Here is a 21,538-nt window from a genome sequence, read left to right as displayed (position 1 = left end):
ATGTGTTCTGAATTTTCTATCTGATGGAAGAAGTTGTAGGAGATCACACCTGGGGTGCGATGGGACTTTAATGATGTTGGTAGCCCTTCCACGGCAACGAGCTGTGCAAATGGAGACCATGGATGGAAGGTTGGCTTCTGTAATGATCTGGGCTGTGCACACAAATTTCTGTAGTTTCTTTGAGTCTTGGGCAGAGGTGTTGCCATTACTTGGTCATTATGCACCCAGACAGTATACTTTCAATGATGTATCTGTAGATGCCAAATTTCCTGAGCCACCTGAGGAAGAAGAGGTCTTGACTATTGCCTCTATGTGGGAAGTCCAGGATAGGTTGTCGGTATTGACACTCTGAGGAACTTGATGCTCTCCACCCTCTCAACCTCAGTTTCCTTGATGTAGATGGGCATGTTCTCCTTTCTGAAGTAAATGATCAGTTTTTTAGTTTTGCCAATGTTGAGATAGAGAGAGGTTGTTCTCCTTGTACTGCGTCACCAAGCCCTCTGTCTCCTTTCTGTGTATTGACTCGTTGTTGTTAGATATCTGCCCTACTACAGTGCTGTCATCAATGAGCTTATAGTTGGCATTTAGATACCTAGCATTTTATGTTATCATCCTTGTATGTGAAGCCTCAAACTATCATATCTCACTAATCTTTGACGTCTTCCAGAATTTTGGACTTAGAACATACAACATAGAACATAGAACATTATAGCGTAGTACAGGCCCTTTAGCCCTCGATGTTACACTGACCTGTGAAACCAATCTAAAGCCCATCTAACCTATGCTATTCCATTATCATTCATATATCTATCCAATGACCATTTAAATGCCCTTAATGTTGGCAAGTCCATTACTGTTGCAGGCAGGGCATTCCATGCCATTACTACTCTCTGAGTAAATAACCTACCTCTGACATTTGTCCTATATCTACTGCCCTTCAATTTAAAGCTATGTCCCCTCGTCATCACCATCCGAGGAAAAAGGCTGTCACAGTCCATCCTATCTAATCCTCTGATCATCTTGTACGCCTCTACGAAGTCACCTCTTAATCTTCTTTTGTCTAACGAAAACAGCCTCAAGTCCCTCAGCCTTTCCTCATAAAATCTTCCCTACATGTCCCGCAACATCCTGGTAAATCTCCTCTGCAGCCTTTCCAATGCTTCCACATCGTTAGTATAATGCGGCAACTAGAACTGTATGCAATTCTCCAAGTGCGGCCACAAGAGAGTTTTATACAGCTGCAACATGACCTCATGGCTCTGAAACTCAATCCCTCTACCAATAAAAGCTAACACACTATACGCCTTCTTAACAACCCTATCAACCTGGGTGGAAACTTGCGACTTGTATGAATTCCATTCCCTTCACCTCACCAGGGGCACACTTGCTTTCTTGGAATACTTGTGCTGGAATTTCCTACCTAATTTTTTTCCAATCCTCTGATCCTTTAAGACCCTTGTGAAAATTCCATCTCATAACTTCCTCATAATACGTTAGCACTTGAGTTTTACTATATTGGGTATATATTGAGAAATTGGAACAGAGTCTGTCATTTAGTTGAATGAGTGAAATTCAGTGAAATCATGACTGATTTGTAATCTCACACTCTTCACCTTTGCCCATATTTGGAGATGGTGGCATAGTGATAATGTCACTAACCTAATAATCCAGATGACACAAGTTCAAATATCACCAGAACAGTTGATTATATTTAAATTCAGTTATTAGCAATTGCATTATAAACCTAGTCTCAGTAATGGTGATGATCATTGACTAATGTAGAAACACATCTGGCTTATTAATGTCCCTTTGGGGAGGTTATCTGCCATCCTTATCTAGGCTGGTTTACTTGACCCATATCCAAGCAAAAAATACATATATAACCAATATTCAGCATTTATTTAACAAAAAACTATTTCATGTAAAATTTTCAATTGATTTAGCATCAATTGCTTTCAGCTGGGAAAGGTGAAGAGAAATTACTTCACTCAAAGCATTTTGAATGTTTAGAATTCTGCATCCCAGAGGGGTGTAGATACTCAATTGTTGAGTATATCTGAGGCTGAAATGGAAGAATTTTGATCTCAGTTAATCAAGAGATATGAGGAATGAGCAGGAAAATTGAGTTGTAGCAGAAGTTTAGTAGTGATTGTGATAATTGGCAGTACAGATTCAGTGAGTTGTTTGGTCTACTCCGTTACTATTTCTAAGCTGCTTATATTCTTATGGTGCTGAACATCTCATGTAATTTAGCTGCACTCATCCAATAAAAATAGACCATTCTATTACGGTCTTTTATTTTTAACTTGCTAATGGGATGTCGGCAGCACTGATTATACCAGCATTCATTGATCATCCATAATCAACTTGGAGAAGGTTAGATTAGATTCCCTGCAGTGTGGAAACAGGCCCTTCCACACAACCAAGTCCACACCCTACAGAGAGTAACCGACCCAGACCCAATTCCCTTCGACTAATGCACCTAATAGTATAGGCAATTTAGCATGGCCAGTTCACCTGACCTGCACATCTTTGGACTGTGGGAGGAAACCGGAGCACCCGGACGAAACCCACACAGACACGGGGAGAATGTGCAAACTCCACACAATCACCCAAACCTGGAACCCTGGTGCTGTGAGGCAACAGTGGTAACCACTGAGCCACCGTGCCGCCCATGAAGGTGAGCTGCTGTAGTACATTTTGTTAAGGCACACCCGTAGAGCTGTTAGGAAGGGAGTTCCAGGATTTTGACCCAGTAAAGGGACAGATGTATTTTCAAGTCTGGAAGGTGTGTGGCTTGATGGGGAACTTGCATGCCATGGTATTCCCAAATGTCTATTCCCTTTGTCTTTCTGGTTGGTTGATGTTGCGGGTTTGGAAGGGGCTGATGAATAAGTCTCGGTGAGTCATGCCTTGGAGGCGGTGGATGGGCTTTAGTAAGTTAGTCATAGAGATATACAGCACAGAAACAGATACTTCAGTCCAACTCATCCATGCCGACAAGATATCCTGAATTAATCTAGTCCCATTTGCCAGCATTTTGCCCATATCCCTCTAAACCCTTCCTACTTATATACCCATCCAGATGCCTTTTAAATGTTGTAATTGTACCAGTCTCCACCAATTCCTTTGGCAGCTCACTCCATATACGCACCACCCTTTGCATGAAAAAAATGCCCCTTGGATCCCTTTTAAATCTTTCCTCTCTCACCCTAAACCTATGCCTTCTAGCTCTGGACTCCCCTATCCTGGGGGAAAGATCTTGTCTATTTACCCTATCCATACCCCTTATGATTTTATAAACTTCCATAAGGTCACCCCTCAGCCTCCGATGCTCCAGGGAAACAGCCCCAGCCTTTTCAGCCTTTCCCAAAAGCTCAAACCCTTCAACCCTGGCAACATCCTTGGAAATCTTTTCTAAACCCTTTCAAATTTTACAACATCCTTTCTAGAGGAGGGAAACCAGAATTGCACACAATATTCCAAAAGTGGCCTTACCATTGTCCTGTACAGCCGCAACATGACCTCCCAATTCCTATACTCAATGCTGCAGAGTTTGTAGTCTCGATGTGTTGTAGCCACAGTGACTTTATGTCTGCCATCCACTGAAGTTTCTGATGAATGCTAAACCTCAGGATGTTTGATGTAGTTTGCTGTTGTATAAACCTAGGTAGGAATGTAAACTGCGTTGAAAACATGGAGCAACTGCAAAGAGATACAGACAGTTAGGTGAGTAAGCAGCATGATGGCAAATGAAGTACAGGTAGTTCTCATATAAAGTGTGTTTTGGCAGTGCGATTTGGCTATAACACCGCTGAAGAATTAGAGATCAGTATTTTCAAGAACACTTGCCTCTGTTGCAATAGCACGATTCCAGCGGCGATTGTTTCGCATGCTTCTTTCTACACATGTGCCAATGTCAATGCTGAAGTTTCCATGCCATTCTGCGTATGTGCCAATGTCAGAGCATGTGAGATGTACAGCATTATACATTGAGCAGCTTCATCTTAAAAATTAAATTAATGAATGTTCATTGCCCTCCCTCAGAGACAAGAATATTCTTGTATAATTCCTGTATAAGCCCTGTATAATTCCTGCAGGACTGCATTACACTTATACATTCAATTTGCCTTTCTACTTTGTTCTTGTACCTGCATATCATACAATCTAAACCAATCCCCAAGAAACAGTTGGAAGACAATCAATCACAGCAATCTACTTCTACAACCACAACTGCACCTTAACATGGTAATTTTTAGATTAGATTTGCTACAGATTAGATTCCCTACAGTGTGGAAACAGGCCTTTCGGCCCAACAAGTCCATACTGACCCTCCGAAGAGTAACCCACTCAGACCCATTCCCCGACCCTACATTTATCCCTGACTAATGCACCTAACACTACAGGCAATTTAACATGGCCAATTCACCTAACCTGCACATCTTTTGGATTGTGGGAGGAAACCGGAGCACCCGGAGGGAACCCACGCAGACAAGGGGAGAATGTGCAAACTCTACACAGTGCTGTGAGACAGCAGTGCTAACCACTGTGCCACCCACTAGTCATAGAGATGTCATAGCCTGAGGTTGGAATTGAACCCGGGTCCCTGGCACTATGAGGCAGCAGTGCTAACCACAGACCCACCGTGCTGCCCCTTTAAATATTCAGACTACAATACAGATTAGATTCCCTACAGTGTGGAAACAGGCCCTTCAGCCCAACAAGTCCACACCGACCCTCTGAAGAGTAACCCACCCAGACCCATTTCTCCTCTGACTAATGCACCTAACACTATGGGCAATTTAGCATGGCCAATTCACCTGACCTGCACATCTTTGGACTGTGGGAGGAAACTAGAGCACCTGGAGGAAACCCACGCAGACGATGATGACCCTCCGTCCCTGCATTAATAATATTTTTTCAATGTACTGTGTTAAATTTACTTTTGTTTCATTAATAAATATGACTTAAATTTTCATTCAAGCTGTGTTAGGCTTTTGGGTGTTTTTTTGAGTGATTGTGAGTGTTATTTTTTGCTGGTATGCCCCTAACTCTAGTTTTCCCATTGGCCTCATTAATGTTGATTAAGCGATTTTCTATTAAGTGAGGTTTTGCTGGATGCAACTATGGCATTATAGAACTACCTGTATAAAATGGATAAATGTTAACTTATTCATTCTAGTAATGAGAATAAAAAAGCAGAATATTTTGATGTTGGTGTTCAAAGAGATTTAGATTGGCTCTTACATGGTACAGAAGAAAGTTAACATGCAGATACAGCAAGCAATTAGAATGGCAACTAGCATATTGACCTTTATTGTAAGTGGATTGAGGTGCAGAAAAGGAGATCTTGTTACAATTGTACAGTATTTCAATGACACTAAATTTTGAATACTGTGTGGAGTTTAGATCTCTGTATTGAAGGAGGAGCAAACTTGCATAGGAGGTTAGATAGCAAAGCCTCTTGGGATTGGTCCCTGGACTGGTGTTTGGTGGGGATTGTGACAAGAAGTTGGATGGTTTGAGCTCATATTTTCTAGAGTTTAGAAGAATAAGGGGCATTGAAACTTACAGGACTGTGAAAGGGCACAGTAGGGTACATGGAGGCACAGTCTTGGGATAAAGGGCCAATTGTTTTGGATTGAGATGAGGACAAGTTACTTCAGAGATTTCTGAATCTTTAGAATTCTCTACCTCAGACCACTGTGGATGCTCAATCATTGAATGTATTGAAGTATGGGATAGACAGATTTCTGGTTTCCTCAGGGAATCGATGGATATGGGATGGAAAATGAACAGGAAGGTGGACCTGAAACCTGCAAGAAGCCATTAAGTGCAGAACAGACTTGACAAACTATATATTCTCTCCCACTCATATTCCATATGTTCCTATTATATAGGTGAATCAGCAATTTAAATAATGTCTGTGGGAGATGGTTAGATTCCCTTGTGTTGGTGATGGGCTAGTACTTGTGAAGCACGAATATTCCTTGCCATTTATCAGCCCAAGTCTGAATGTTATCCTCATCTTGCTGCTTATGATTATGGATTGCTTAAGCACTGAGGAGTTGTACCTGGTAAACCTTTGTACTTCTCCAAGTTCTTGACAATCTTCCTCAGTGTAGAATATACAGTTGCACAATTTAGTTGTCATTGGGTGGCAGCATTTAAAGACAACCAAGAACAGATCTTGGGAGACTCTGGAGATTATTATGGAAGGAGCTGGAGGAGAAGCTGGAAAAGGTGCAAAATGTGGTGGAAATAGCATAAATAGACCTCACTAGACACTAAAGTAGAAACAAGTGAAACATCGTAGAGGAGGATGATATGATTCACCATGTCACATTTTGTAGACAGATATCATTATAGTTTAAGGAGATGTAATTGGTGATCATGTCAAATACTATTTTGATGCTGTATATAGGAAGAAAACCAGAGTAGAGATCTCTGAATAGTGAGACAGGGAGGTGATGTCAAGTTCAAAGATCTTCAAATAAGAAGAAAAAGGTAGAGATTGCTGTAGTTGTACAAAAAGATGAATTCAACACAAAAAAGTCACACAGCACATTGGAATGCAGAGGCAATTTCCATTACACATTGAGGTTCTGCAGAAGTTTTGATTTTTTTTCACTTATTTTATTCATGTCTATGTTCACCTGAACATATAATACTCCCCTTTGTTCTTCATCTACAGGAGACATCAGAACGTGCAAGCATTTTATTCCTGGTGCTGATAATTTAAAAATATTTGATTAAAATATTCGCAGACTCCAAGCAACAGGGTCTTCATAAAGCTGAAACCAGGACTGGCAACTCCTGATGCAGTAACCAGCACATTATTTTCATCGCAGAACTGGCTGAAGTTTATACACTGTGACCATTCTTCTCCTTATCACAGGACTGGGCCAAACTTTCTCACAATGAAAAAGAGCAGCAGTGTCCTAGCTGTGAATGCAGAAGATGTAAGTACAACAAATTTAAAGAATGCGTTGTATTTTAGAATAAGAACATAATAAAAAGAGTAGGAGAGGCCATTCAGCCTTTGAGATCACTGCACTATTCAGTGAGATAATGCCTTATCTACTTCAATGTCATTTTGCTGTTTTCCCCATATCCTTTGAGATTGCATTACTCATTGATGCCCAGTTTGGGCTCTGCCAGGGCCACTCTGCCTGAACTCATTGCAGCCTTGGTTCAACCATAGATAAAACATCTGAATTCCAGAGATGAAGTGAGTAACAACCTTTGACATCAAGGCCACATCTGATTAAGTGTGTTACTAAGGAACTCTAGCAAAACTGGATTTATTGGCATTCGGGGAAAAAGTTCTCCAGTGTTTGGAGTCATACCTGCCACATAAGAAAGTAGTGGCTGTTTATCAGGAGAGAGCGAGGACTGCAGATTAGATTTGATTCCCTACAGTATAGGAACAGGCCATTTGACCCTACAAGTCCACACTGATCCTCCAAAGAGCAACCTACCCAGACCCATTCCCCAACCCTATATTTACCCCTGACTAATGCACCTAACACTATGGACAATTTAGCATGGCCAATTCACCTGACCTGCACATCATTGGATTGTGGGAGGAATCCCACGCAGACATGGGGAAAATGTACGAACTCCACACAGACAGTCTCCTGAGGCAGTGCTGGAGATCAGAGTGGGAAACTGGTGAAATTCACGTTGATTCCGTGTGGTTGGAGGGTCCCAGGACGGAAGATGAGACGTACTTCTTCCAGGCATTGAGTGGTTAGAGTTTGGCAGTGGAGGAGGCCCAGGACTTGCATGACCCGCACCTCCCTCCCCTTCCTGGGGCTCTCCATCTCCATTTCCGGCAATCGATTCAACACAGACATCCAGTACAAACCCACCGATTCCCACAACTACTTGGACTACACCTCCTCCCACCCTGCCTCCTGTAAAAATGCTCTCTCTTATTCCCAATTCCTCTGCCTCCACTGCATCTGCTTCCAGGAGGACTAATTCCACCATAGAATATCCCAGATGGCCTCCTTCTACAAAGACTGCAATTTCCCCTTTCACATGGTCGACAATGTCCTCCAGCGCATCTCCTCCACTTCCCCACCTCCACACTTGAACCCAACCCCTCTAACTGCAACAAGGACAGAACCCCGCTGGTCTTCACCTTCCACACCACCAACCTCCACCATTCCCACCACCTACAAACAGACCCCACTACCAGAGTTATATTTCCCTCCCCAGCCCTTGCACATCCAACAGAAATTTACCTGTACTTCCACACGTCATCCATTGCACCCAATGTGGTCTCCTCTACACTGGGGAGGCAGGACACCAACTTGCACATCATTTCAGAGAACATCTCTGGGACACCCACACCAACCAACTCCACTGCCTTGTAGCTGAACACTCCAACTCTCCCTCTCACTCTGCCAAGGACATGCAGGTTCTGGGCCTCCTCTATTACCAAGCCCTAACCACCTGATGCCCAGAAGAAGAATGCCTCATCTTCCATCTTGGGACCCTCCAAACAATATAGATTTCACCAGTTTCCACATTCCCCCTCTCCCCACCTTATCCCAGTCGCAACCTCCCAACTTAGCACTGCCCTCTTGAATGGTCCTACCTGCCCATCTTTTTTCCTACCTATCTGCTCTACCCTCTTCTCTGACCTATCACTTTCACTCCTTCCTTCATCTACCTCTTGCATTCCCAGGTACCTTTCACACAACCCCCTCCCATTTATCTCTCAGCCCCCTTGGCCAACAAGCCTCATTCCTGATGAAGGGCTTATGCCCGAAACATACTGTCCTGTTCCTCAGATGCTGCCTGACCGGCTGTGCTTTTCCAGCACCACACTCTTTGTGGCTGTTGGTCAGTCATCTCAGTTCCACGATGTCTCTCCAAGAGTTCCTCAGTATAGTGTTCTTGGCCCAACCACCTTTAGCTGCTTTATCAATGTTCTTCCCTCTACCATAAGGTCAGAAGTGGGGCTGTTGGCCAACGATTACACAATATTTAACACCGTTCACAACTCAAAAACTGAAGCAGCCCATGCCAAATGCAATGAGAATGAGACAATATCTAGTCTTAAGTTGAAAAATGGCAAATAACATTTGCACCACACAAGTGCGAGGTTAGACCACCAGAATATCACCTCGCTAAAACTGGCTGCCCCATAGCTACAGATCACTCAAAGTGTTAACTGACTAAGGGTGATACATCTCTCCACCTAGAGAAGAAGTGCCACCTGCGAATTCTGCAGACCGTTTGGTTTGCAGGCAGTTCTGTAGTTCCAGCAGCCCAGGTTCAAGCAATGGCCGCTGCTGGACTACAGCCAGTTAACTGAAGGAAGACTAATGGATGGCAATCTGGGATATTGGCAGGTTCTCAGATGTTGGGGGCTGGGTTTGAGAGACTGTGAGGGAGTTTTAATTTTGTTGGGGGTGGGTGAATGGTGCATTTCATATTAGCACAGGATATCCATAAAGGATCCACATGGTGACTGACACTAAAGCTGCTAGTCTTGCCAAATTAAAATGGGTCTCCCTTTGTTGCAGACGTAACAATGACAGGAGTGAGAAATTTGTCTCTCAACGGACTACTTGAGTCAAGGAGTAGGAGAGAGAGAGAGAGAGAGAGAGATGGAAGGAGTCAGGAATCAGGAGTGAGTTGGGGGAGTGGAGAGAGAGAGAGAGAGAGAGAGAGAGAGAGAGAGTTGGGGAGTGTTGGGGAATGTCAAGCAATCGAAGAGATGGGGAGAGAGAGAGTCACGAAAATGGAAATAGAGATTCAGGATATAGGAGACAGTTGGAGACAGGAGTGAATTAGGGAGATGTGAGGAATGAGACAGGCTTCTCCAAAATGTTACCATTAAGCCACAAAACGTTACATTGGCCGGCACAAAACAATGCTGAAGCAGATGTCCCGATGATAATTGTGCATAGCTTCGCAATTATACGTGCAATATTAAAGAGTAATGATGCTGAATGAAGCAATTTAAAATTGGGTTTACTGTGCTTCCCTTTTGAACTTGCACAAAGCTCTTTATTTGTCTTGGAATCTCATTTTTTTCTCTGAACATTTGCTCTCAATTCCAATCTTGCCTGGTCAACATCTGATATGCTTTCACTATTGGTGAAGATCCATGGGATGTTCTTTGTGATAAATGGGCTATTTAAATGTAAATTGTTCAAACTGTTTCAAAATCCATGAGGTGCCTGTTTTACGAATGTCTGATTTAAGATTGCTGATACTGAAGACCGGGATTTCACATTACTATTAATTTTAAAGATCTGACATGTGAACATACTTATGAACAGATATTTTATAGTATTGTACTGTGCTCTATGTGTTCTGGATGTACTGGAACCTGTTGTGTCACCCAGGGACTTTGTGTATAGTGAAAAGTGCAGTTTCAGACCCCAAATACAGCATGCTTTATGGCTGTGACACCCTCTGGTGAAAGGAAAGCTGAACTACAGTGGTTGTGACCCTGAGGTCTGGGACCAAATTCAACAAGAAATCTTAATTATTAATCTAAATGTGGAATACATTAAAAGCTTTCTTTGAATGCATCGAAGTTTGAAAAGATGACAGATCTCAACGATGAATTTTTATAATGCTCATTATTTATTGATCAATGGGAATACCATTGGTTTTTTCATTCCTGTCTCTTAAAGGATGTGCCTTCAGTCAAATCGTATTTGTTGTGTTTAGCGTTACAAGTGCTCCTTCTGCAGTTTCCAGCTGATGACTGTATTAATAAGCCTGGGTTACCCCTTTAAAGAGGATTATATTGTTCCTTTAAAAGGGGTAATTTGTTGTTGAGAACTGAAAAGCAGCATGTTATTTAAACAGAGAGAACGACTGTAGAACTCTGAACTACAGAGGGTTCTGGGCATCCTGATACAGGAGTCACAAAATGTGTGTATCCAGGTACAACAAGTGTTTCAGGAGACAAACTGAATACTGTTGTTTATTGTCAGAGGAATGGAAAATAAAAGTAGAGCAGCTGTGCTACAGGTATTGAGAATATCGCTGAGGCCACATCTGGAGTATTGTATTGTTTTTATCTCCTTATTTAAAAAACTAATGTAAAGTAGTAGTGCAAACAAGGTTCACTTGACTGATTCCTGGGATGAGGGAGTTACCTTATAAGGAAAGGTTGAACAAGTTGAGCCTGTATCCATCGGTCTTTGAAAGAACGAGAAATATCTTCACAGGGAGCAGTTGAGGCTGGGTCATTCTCAAGGCAAGGAAAAACAGATGCGAAACTAACAAGTGATTGAAATAGTATCAGGGGTAGGCAGAAATGTATGTTTGAGGCCATGGTCAACTCAAATAGTTCTATCAAATGATGGAGCAAGCTAGAGGGGCTGCATGTCCTACTGTTGCTCCTAAATTATCTGTTTATATGTTCGTACATTTCTGCCAAAAGGAGCAGCATCACTATATTTCGCATCACTCTCTGTGCATGTGGATTACAATCACATATAGCAAACTTTTTATTAAGTGGCACCTAAGGAACCAGGAGTTTGCTGGTTGAGCAAATATTCTGGTTGATCAGCCAGCACACCCCAGTTCCAGAAGTGCCGATTAATAAAATAATTGTTGTAGTCTATTTAAAGCATAAATCACTTAAATAATAATACCTTAAATAAAACTTATAGAATGTAATGTACAGAGGAATCTCGATTATCCGAATATCAATTATCCGAAAATCGGATTATCTGAAGGAGATCTCGAGGTCCCAATAGAAACATTTCATCAAAGACGTGTTTCCAACAGCCTTCGTGTCTTTTGTTTACAGTGATTAAACAGGCACAGTCTCCAAACAACTGACCTCCCATCCCCTCTCTCTCCCCACACTTTCCCTGGAGATCTACAGAGGGGTGTACTCTAAACCCCTCCCCCCCCCCCCCCCCCCTTCCCCAGATAATCTCTCCAACATTGTCCTGTACAAAGGCGGAACCTGTCAAAAGGTTGCAGCAAAAAGTTGTGCGCGCGCTATTTGGAGACTTATCAGAAAGGGGTGGGGGGGGGGGGGGGGAGTGTTGTTGGACAGAGTTGGGGAGGCGGGGTGAGTTTTGGACAGGATTGGGGTGGGGCTGGATGGGGTTAGGGGCAGGGCGGAGCTGGACAGGTTTGGGGCGGAGGCGGTGTTGGATGGGGTTGGGGGCAAGGTTGGATGGGGTTGGTGTGCTGCTGCAGTCTCCTGAATGGGAATCAGACTTTTAAAAACTCTTGAGCCCCAGAGGAAAGGCATTTAATCAATTAACCGAATAATCAATTATCCGAACGAAATAGTGCCCGCCCATCTCATTCGGATAATTGAGGTTCCCCTGTAAATGTAAATTAGACTTAAAACATAACTTAAACATTATCACCAGAATCACATTACTAGGATCATCAGGTTGAGTCACTACCATTCAAGGATCGCCACCTGATTCAACATTTTCTTTCTTAAACAAATCCTGAATGTCAGCGAGCTTAAAATAATCTTGCTTTTTCTGTAAGAATGTAGAATGCAGTAAATGTAACCGAATGACTTCTTGCGCGGTGTAGCAATTTTGAGTTTCAGCAAATTTAAGCAACACCTGAAAGGCCTCTGCTGCCTTAGCCCAAGAAACCCTCACTTCATGCAATTCTTCATCAGTGTTCCTTTCAGATTCACTCTCTTTCGTTGGATTCAAGACGGTCTTAATTATTTCATCATCATTCAACACATGCCTAACATCTTTATCAACATCAACCCACAGTTCCAATTCTTGTTCACTAAATTTACACATAAGATTTTCATCACTTTGCACATTTTTCATCATCAAAACCATTTCCATGACTGTACTCTTCTTCTGACAAACTCTGAAATCTTCGAATTCTTCATCTGAAGATAAACTTACATTGGGCAATAATTTATGCCAAGCACACCTCAAAGTCTGGGGCTTAACTAACTTCCAAGCACAAGCTACATTATATACTGCATCTTCCAAAGTATATACGTTCTGAAACTTGGTAATCTTTTCATTGCTGCTCAAAAGTTTACGTAATAAGTTTTTTCTGTAGTGACACTTTAAATTTTCAATGATCCCTTGGTCCATGGGCTGGATTAACGCAGTCACTTTCAGTGGTAAATAAATAACAAATATATTTCCTGACACCAATTTCGACTCTGGAGGATGAGCTCTACAGTTATCCAGCAATAAGATACACTTGCTGTCTTCGGGTTTTCCAATCTTTCGGAAATGCTGCTTAACCGAAGGGACAAAAACGTGGTGAAACCAATGAGTGAATAATTGAACGTCCATCCATGAATTACTTTGAGCACTGTACCTAACAGGTAGGTGACGCAAATTCTTGAAAACACATGGATTCTTGGATTTCCCGACGACAAAAAGTTTTATCTGGTGTGTTCCAGCGGCATTGGCGCAAACCAGGACTGTTATCCGATCTTTGTTCTTCTTCAGTCCCTCAGCATGAGCCTCACCAGAACCTGGTAGAGCTGATTCTGGAAGGTATCTCCAGAGCAGCCCGCTCTCATCAGCGTTATAGATCTGCTCGGGTGAAAGGCCGTGTTCACCAACGATTTTTGCGAAACGATCACACAACGGTCCCTGGGCTCGGCTCTCGGCTGCCGTGCTCCCCCCTGACACGTCCAGGTGCCCGATCCCATGCCGTAATTTAAAACAAGTGAGCCAGCCTTCAGAAAAGGCGCAAGGGTCAGTCAGCTGCAACTCGCTATACAGCTCCTTGGCCTTTTCGATCAGCATCGCCCGTGTCATCGGAATCCCCTCCAGGCGCTTGAGGGCAAACCACCGGTACAACACCGTGTCGAGTTCTTCCAGTTTGGGTTTCTTCAGCGTGCGCCTCTTATCCGCACTCCTGCTGCTCTCTGATAACGTGTAAAACTTCAGCAGCTCCTGCTTCTGCCGCCTTATGTCATAAATAGTGGACGAGCCGATGTTGAACTCGGCCATGATCTGACCGCGCTTCTCTCCCTGCTCAAGCCGTTGACATATTTCTATTTTCTGCTTGAGTGTCAGTACCACACGTTTGCGTTTGCGGCTCGAGCGGGCGGTCGGACTTTCCGTCATGGCGGACGCCGGGGCGGCTGTTCTCGCGACAAACCGCCGCCACTCGCTGACTCTCCCAAACAATATGGCGGAACAGGGAGCGGGAAGGTGCCAAGTGCGCCACTGATCCGGCAGCGGCGGAACACGGAACTACCGGCAGCGAGCCTTCTCACTCGCACCCTCCCGCTGACGACTTGGATCAACATTTTTGGCGGTTTGTCGAGAGGGCAGGCCGACCAGGATGCCGGTTAAAACAAAGTTGTGACACAGACATAGACCTGTACAGCACGGAAAACAGTCTATCTTTTCATCTTTTCGGTCCATCTTTTCCATGCCGACCAGATATCATAGAATCATGGAATGCCTACAGTGTGGAAACAGGCCATATGGCCCAACAAATCCACACTGGCACTCCAAAGGGGTTCCCACCTGTATCCATTCCCCTACCCTATTAGTCTACATTTCCTCTGACTAATGCACCTAACCTACACATTCCTGAACACTATGGGCAATTTAGCATGGCCAGTTCACCTAACCAGCACATCCTTTGGACTGTAGGAGGAAACTGAAGCACCCAGAGGAAAACCATCTAGTCCCATTTGCCAGCATCTGGCCCATAACCCTCTAAAGCCTTCCTATTCATATACCCATCCAGATGTCTTTTAAATGTTGTAATTGCACCAACCTCCACCAGCTCCTCTGACAGTTCATCCCATACCTGCACCGCACCACCCTGCGTGAGAAAGTTGCCCCTCGGCTCCATTTTATATCCTTCCCCTCTCATCTTAACCTATGCCTTCTACTTTTGGACTCCTCTACCCTGGGGAGAAACCTTGACTATTCACCTGATCCATGCCTCTTATGATTTTATAAAACTGTATAAAGTCACCACTCAGCTACTGATGCTCCTGGGAAAATAACCCCAGCCTATAAATTTTGATGGTATTAGGCAAGAACTTTCAAAAGCTGACTGGGGGCAGATGTTCGCAGGTAAAGAGACGGCTGGAAAATGGGAAGCCTTCAGAAATGAGATAACAAGAATCCAGAGAAAGTATATTCCTGTCAGGATGAAAGAAAAGGTGGGTAGGTATAGGGCATGCTGGATGACTAAAGAAATTGAGGGTTTGGTTAAGAAAAAAAAGAAAGCATATGTCAGGTATAGACAGGATAGGTCAAGTGAATCCTTAGAAGAGTATAAAGGAAGCAGGTGTATACTTAAGAGGGAAATCAGGAGGGCAAAAATGGGACATGAGATAGTATTGGCAAATAGAATTAAGGAGAATCCAAAGAGTTTTTACAAGTACATAAAGGACAAAAGGGGAACTAGGGAGAGAATAGGGCCCCTCAAAGATCAGCAAGGCGGCTTTTGTGTGGTATTGAATCTTTTAATAATCTAATTTGAAACAAGTAATTAGAGTTTCCTGAAGGAAGTCTAGGCCCTTTAGATGGCTTGACCCTACACCCCAAGCAGTCAGTCAATGCCACCAATGAAAGGTGATTGAATTAGTAGTCCTTTTGTTTTATTATCCTTTCCCAACCTGTGTATTTTGTTTCTTCTACCTCACTGTTGATTGTTAAAAACCCCTTCCTGAATACACTTTATTCCCTGCCAGAATTGCCTTTACCTTGTTTTTTGTTTTGGAATGGTGTTGATATGAACACCTTTCACAAGTTCCTTTCAGTGTCTGTGACTCAACTTTTGATTTGCATTTGGGAATTTGCATTTTAACAAAGGTAACAAGCACTCTCCCTTTAATAAGAACTGGACTTTTGAGAGCACTGCTGCCTCTCCATTGAGGGTGAAAACCTGGTCATCAGGTGTAATGTACTCTCTCTGTTTTTGTACATGGTGCAGGTCTGGCGCATTCCCAGACCTGAGGCATTGCTGTGACCGAAGCCATCTTCCACTTCATCTGGGGGTCTAAGACACACTGTGTCCGCAGATACACCATGTACAAAACACCATGGATAAGTGTGGGAAGAACCTCACCAACACTACCGCATTCTGATGGCCACCTTTGTGTGTCACTGCACGAAGTGTCACTTTGTATTGAGGATCTACCGGTCCCCAGTGATGCAAGGGATTCGACTGGCATCGTTGCTAAAGAATGTTCCGGGTAATTGGACCATTCTGTATCAACCTGTCCTTCAAGGAGAAATTTGCAAAGAAAAATACTTTTGACCACAAGTCCATCAGGAAGTGGTCAGCACATAGCGTCTTAGACCCTGCAGGAAAAGGAAAGGGTCATAGAGATATACAGCACGGAAACCTCGGTCCAAGTCATCCATGCTGACCTGATGTCCTAAACTGATGTAGTCCCATTTGCCAACATTTGGCCCATATCCCTCTAAACCCTTCCTATTCATGTACCCATCCAGGTGCCTTTTAAATGCTGTAATCGTACCAGCCTCCATCACTTCATCTGGCAGCCAATTCTATACACACAACACCCTCTGCATGAAAAAATTGTCCTTTAGGTCCCATTTAAATCTTTCCCCTCCCACCTTAAATCTATGCATTCTAGTTCTGAACTCCCCCAAACCAGGGAAAAGACCTTGTCTATTTATCCTATCCATGCCCCTCATGACTTTATAAACCTCTATAAGGTCACCCCTCAGCCTCCAATGTTCCAGGGAAAACAACCCCAGCCCATTCAGCATCTCTCTGTAGCTCAAACCTTCCAACCCTGGCAATATCCTTGTAAATCTTTTCTGAACCCTTTCAAGGTTCACAACATCCTTCCATAGCAGGGAGACCAGAATTGCACACAATTCTGCACAGTATTACAGTGATGGCCTAACTAATGTCCTCCTGTTGGCTTGTTCTCTGAGCAGACTGTCAAAGTCATTTCGCAAAATGCCTCATCACCAGAACATTCCAACAAGCACCAAGGCATCGCTTGGCTGAAACCCACACCCTGTGATTGGATTAAAAACAAAATTAAGTTGTTAATGAGTTTGTTTATATCATTTATTGTGGTTCTTGGGTTGCTATAATTGATCTCTGTACAAGAAAGTGGGAGAAAATCAGCCAGAGTTTTCTCTTCTGGCCATGAAAATGGGAAAATATGTGTGTACATGTGTAAATGTGAAAGGATCTTTACCACTAGGTGAGGTTAGAATAGGGTTCAGTTGTGCTGCCCTGCACAATGAAAAGCCTGCTACTCTCACTCTCCAGGTTGATACTTGAAGAACACACACTTGAAAAATGAGCCACAGGGATTGAAATCCATATGTTGGGAAAACATTTTCTGCTTTCCTCTGATAAGACTTCAAAAAGACATTTTCCTTGAGAATTGCTGACATTTACTAGCGTGATACTTCTGTTTCCTATAAAAATAGGAATAATCAGTCACAGAATTGTTCCAGCTCCATACACACAGACTCTCTTCTTGTGCCTCGGATCACGGAAGCATCTTTTTGCTATTAATAAAATTGTGCTGTGTTTGAAAAGGAACAGAATGAAATACAACAATTAGTATTTTGTTTGCTGCAGTAATGCAGTTAAGCAACTGGATAAAATCAGGGCAACTGGTGATTCATTTATTGTCCTGCCAATGCATCATTTCTGAGTTCAGCTCATTTTATGAAATTGCTTAAAAGGTGGACTTGATTTTGCTGGCTTTGCTGTATTTTTGCAAGGTAATTGGCTCCCATTGCAGCGGATGATTTATTTTCTGCTTGGATTAGCATTGAGGGAAGAGGTAAAACAGCTTACCTTAGTTGATAGCATTGTTGCTTCAGAGTCAGAAGACTGGCAGCTGAGCACTCAATTCAAACTAAATTGGCAGGATGATGGGATCCTAACAAGTAGTTCAGAAGAGAGAGAAGCTGCAATGGAAGTAGAGAGTGGTGGAAATTTTGAACTCAACTGCATGAAAAAATGAGTCAATAAGTGTGGTGCTGGAAAAGCACAGCTGGTCACGTAGCAGCCAAGGAGCAGGAGAATCGACATTTCAGACATCAGGATGAAGGGTTTATGCTTAAAACGTCAATTCTCTTGCTCTTCGGATACTGACTGACGACTGTGCTTTTCTAGTATCATACTCTTTGACACTGATCTCCAGCATCCACAGTACCCACTTTCTCCTGCATGAAAGAATGGTTGAATTAGAAACTCTCAGAATATTTAGTGGCATTTAGATATTCGCTTGCATTGCTACAGCTCCCAAAGCTATGGGCCAAGAAATGGATTATTGCAGTTAGATCTTTGTTGATCATCACAGATGTAATGGGCTGAATGGCCACTTCTGTGCTGTGAATGTGCAAGAGTCAAAGAGTCTGTGTCCTACTGAAGGATTGTCGGAAGTAATGATTTTCAAAAGGTCCCATGACTCCTTTTCAGTGGCGAGCAGGGAGTTCTTCTCATGTCATACCCAATATTTGTCCTAAGCACCATCAAAGTCATTTGTCTCATTCTTGTTTATGGAAATGAGAGGTTTAGTCAAATTAGCATTAATCAGATTTAATCAAATATCATCCTATTAACAACCAACTCCCCTTGCTACTCCAAAATCATATCTTTTCGATCAGGTACCCTATCAAACACCAGTCTGATGCATTGTGAGCAGCTGACAAGGAGATCATGAATATGTCACCAGGTGAATCCTTGGAAGGATTTGATCATTTTGGGAACCACTGCTGGCTGGCCTCCAGGAGCAACAAGTCTTCTCGTAAGCTGCCATCATAACCTGTAACTCATGATATACAATTGTTCCAACTAGTCAAGGAAACTTAGCCGGTTGCCTGTATACTTTGGGCTATGGGTAGTACCTTCCAGCTGCAGCCCACTGTTTCTGTCCATTCTGCTGATTCTGCCTCTTATGTATGGCTACAGAACTCTGGCTACCAGGTCAATGCTGCTATTGACTATTTTGGGCTTCATCATATTGCTCCTCATTCGTTGTCCAGTGTAAGTCAGTCAAAGTGTCTGAAGTGATTCAGAACCTGTAGTGATTAGACTCTCAGCAAAAGAACTATGAACAAACTTTTCCTGTAGTGTGAGAAAAAATATCTGTGAATATTGTTGTTTATTGTACTATTTTGACGAGTTTTAAACAGTTGCTATCTGTTCCCACCTTTCTTTTAGTGGTGAGTTTCAGAAAGTCCAGGAAATATATAAACACGATGTTCAATATAAAACTGTGTTGAAGTATTACACCAATTTTGTGATTGCTGTGTGATCATTGATAACTTGGGATCGTGTGCACCCAGCCAAACACACTCAAATTTAATGCAGAAGTAGGCAAATTGGAGTGGCTTCCTGACTTGTTTGTATATTTGCCAGTGGAACTCTGCACTGAAACCTACAGACATCAGCTCATACAAATCCAACCTCCTGCCACCTCTCCCTGCCATTTCACTTTTTAAACTAAAGAGTCATACATAGATTGTGGATGACAACAGAAATGTTGCTGTGATTTGATGAAATGTGTGGTTGGAAGCACTATGTGCAGTGTTAATATCCTTTGGAAACATACTATATGGTTGCTGTTTTCTGATTGCTACCAATCACATTGTCATGGACCTAGCTTGGATGGGGCTGTGATACAGATTAGTTGAAAGAGTGTGTGATGTCATCAAAATTTCACTGAAACCCCAACAGAAATTTACTGATATCAGGCTTGTACTCATCAGTTACAGTGCCTTGCGGAGTTTCTCCCAGGAGAAAACAAAGCTGGGTTTTGGATGAGTAAATTCACTGTCAGCAACCTGAGGGGGTGACTGAGGTTGTATTTAACTTATTTCAGTTTCAAGAATAATAATACATGTAGTGGAGATTTCCAGGATGACTACGCCTACAGAGGTGAGAGTATCATAAATTAAACACTCTCTTCCCACCTCTGTTTTTCATGTCTATCAAAACAATTTAGAGCATGCCTAGCCGTTACTATGGCAATGTGGAGCAGAATACAAAGGCATGCACATGCTCTACCTACATATAGCATTGTCATTTTAAAATATGATTTTACTATTTCTGCATGTTTGTCCTATGCTATTCTGAAGGAGTATTAACTTTCAATGGCATTCAGTTCCACAGATATGTGTTGCCCCTCTGGTAATCCACCCGCCGTCTGTTCCTTTCATGTGGGCCTGGACATTGAGTGTTGGCAACAATTTCAGCTTTAGGAACCTGAGTCAGATCCTGACTTCACCCAAATGGACTTAGCCAAGTGCTGGATGGTGTTTTGAAGTGGAAAACAGCTGCTTATTTGTTAATCTCTTTTCAGTTATGGCATTCTTAGGGGCAATTATAATACATTTACCCTAGTTCTTAGTTTTAGGATCAAATTTAGGATCCTAGTTTTAGGATCAAATACCAACACAATCTGGGAGTAGAAACCAAGACCATTCTGGTCTCCCCGGCTCAGAATATACAACATAATTTTTTTTTATCTTTCACGTCGCTATCTATTCATTTTAATTGCAGAAGAAGTGATTATGTTCCAACTGTGTACCTGTTTGTTGCTATATTCACGTAATGGGATCTCAGTAAAATTATCCCTCACCATTTTTGCCACAGAAGCAGTTCCAGGTAATACTCCACTCAGCAAGAATCAGATGTCTGTTACGTTGTGGTGAACCAAATGAGGGTGCTCAGCGCTCTGTTGCTGAGTGCAATGTTGCGTGTTGAACTCATCTTCTCTTTGCTGTGGTGCTACTCATATCATATGTCCAGCATGCTGAGAGCTGGAAGTCTGAGCTTTTCCTTTTCTTGCTCCAGTAATAGAAGAAAATATATAAGAAGTAGGGTTATCCTAGCTTGAAGCATGTTAACATAGCATATTACAACAGCGTCAAATTATATAGCATCTTTAGGTAGTGAACCCTCACTCCACAGGGCCATTGTAATGCAAAGTGTGACGTTGAGCTATTAATGAAATATTAGGTCCAATGACCAATATTTTGGTCAAAGAGGTCAGGTTTAAGGTGTGTCTTAAAGTAAGAAAGTGAAGTAGAGAGATGGAGAGATGAAAGGGAGGAATCCCAGAGTTTGGAGTCTTGGCAATTGAAAACACAGCCACCAATGGAACAATTGTAATTGGACTGTGAAAGAAACGAAAATGAGAGAAGTGCAGATATGTTGGAGCACTAGGAGTTGGAGGAGTTTACAGTGATAGGTCGGGAGCAAGGATGCAAAAATCAGGATGAGAATTTTAAAATCAAGACATTGTTTAACCAGAAGCCAACATAGTTCAGCAAGCCCAGAGATGACAGGGAATGGGGTTCCTGTGAGCCAAGAACAGGCAGCAGATTTTTGGATGACCTCAGGTTTATTAGGGTTGAATATGAGAGACCAATCAAGATAAGAAAAATACATTCAATTGAAGATAGCTCAAGTAATTTTTTATTTCTCACATAGTGGGAATGGCTTCTCCATTTGGTTAGCATTTAACATGCATGGAGAAGACATTGGTACAGACCTATGTCCCATCATTCTGTTCTACATGTTAAACATATCAGCAAAGGATGAACAGACTGGT

General features: G+C 42.6%; 1 protein-coding gene across 1 annotated transcript in view; it reads left to right on the top strand.

Annotated features, from left to right (window-relative positions):
- Positions 1–21,538, top strand: part of LOC140468227 (3',5'-cyclic-AMP phosphodiesterase 4B-like) — a 666,103-nt gene that overhangs the window by 46,611 nt on the left and 597,954 nt on the right. The window contains exon 3 of the mRNA XM_072564484.1: positions 6,695–6,962. Coding sequence (XP_072420585.1) covers positions 6,921–6,962 — 42 coding nt within the window. The 5' untranslated portion in view covers positions 6,695–6,920. The remainder of the gene's footprint in view (positions 1–6,694; positions 6,963–21,538) is intronic.

This window comes from Chiloscyllium punctatum, chromosome 46 (assembly GCF_047496795.1).
Source record: "Chiloscyllium punctatum isolate Juve2018m chromosome 46, sChiPun1.3, whole genome shotgun sequence".
Taxonomy (NCBI): Eukaryota; Metazoa; Chordata; class Chondrichthyes; order Orectolobiformes; family Hemiscylliidae; genus Chiloscyllium; species Chiloscyllium punctatum.
The sequence above is the reverse complement of the archived record's forward strand: the minus strand, read 5'-3'. Positions and strand labels throughout refer to the sequence as shown.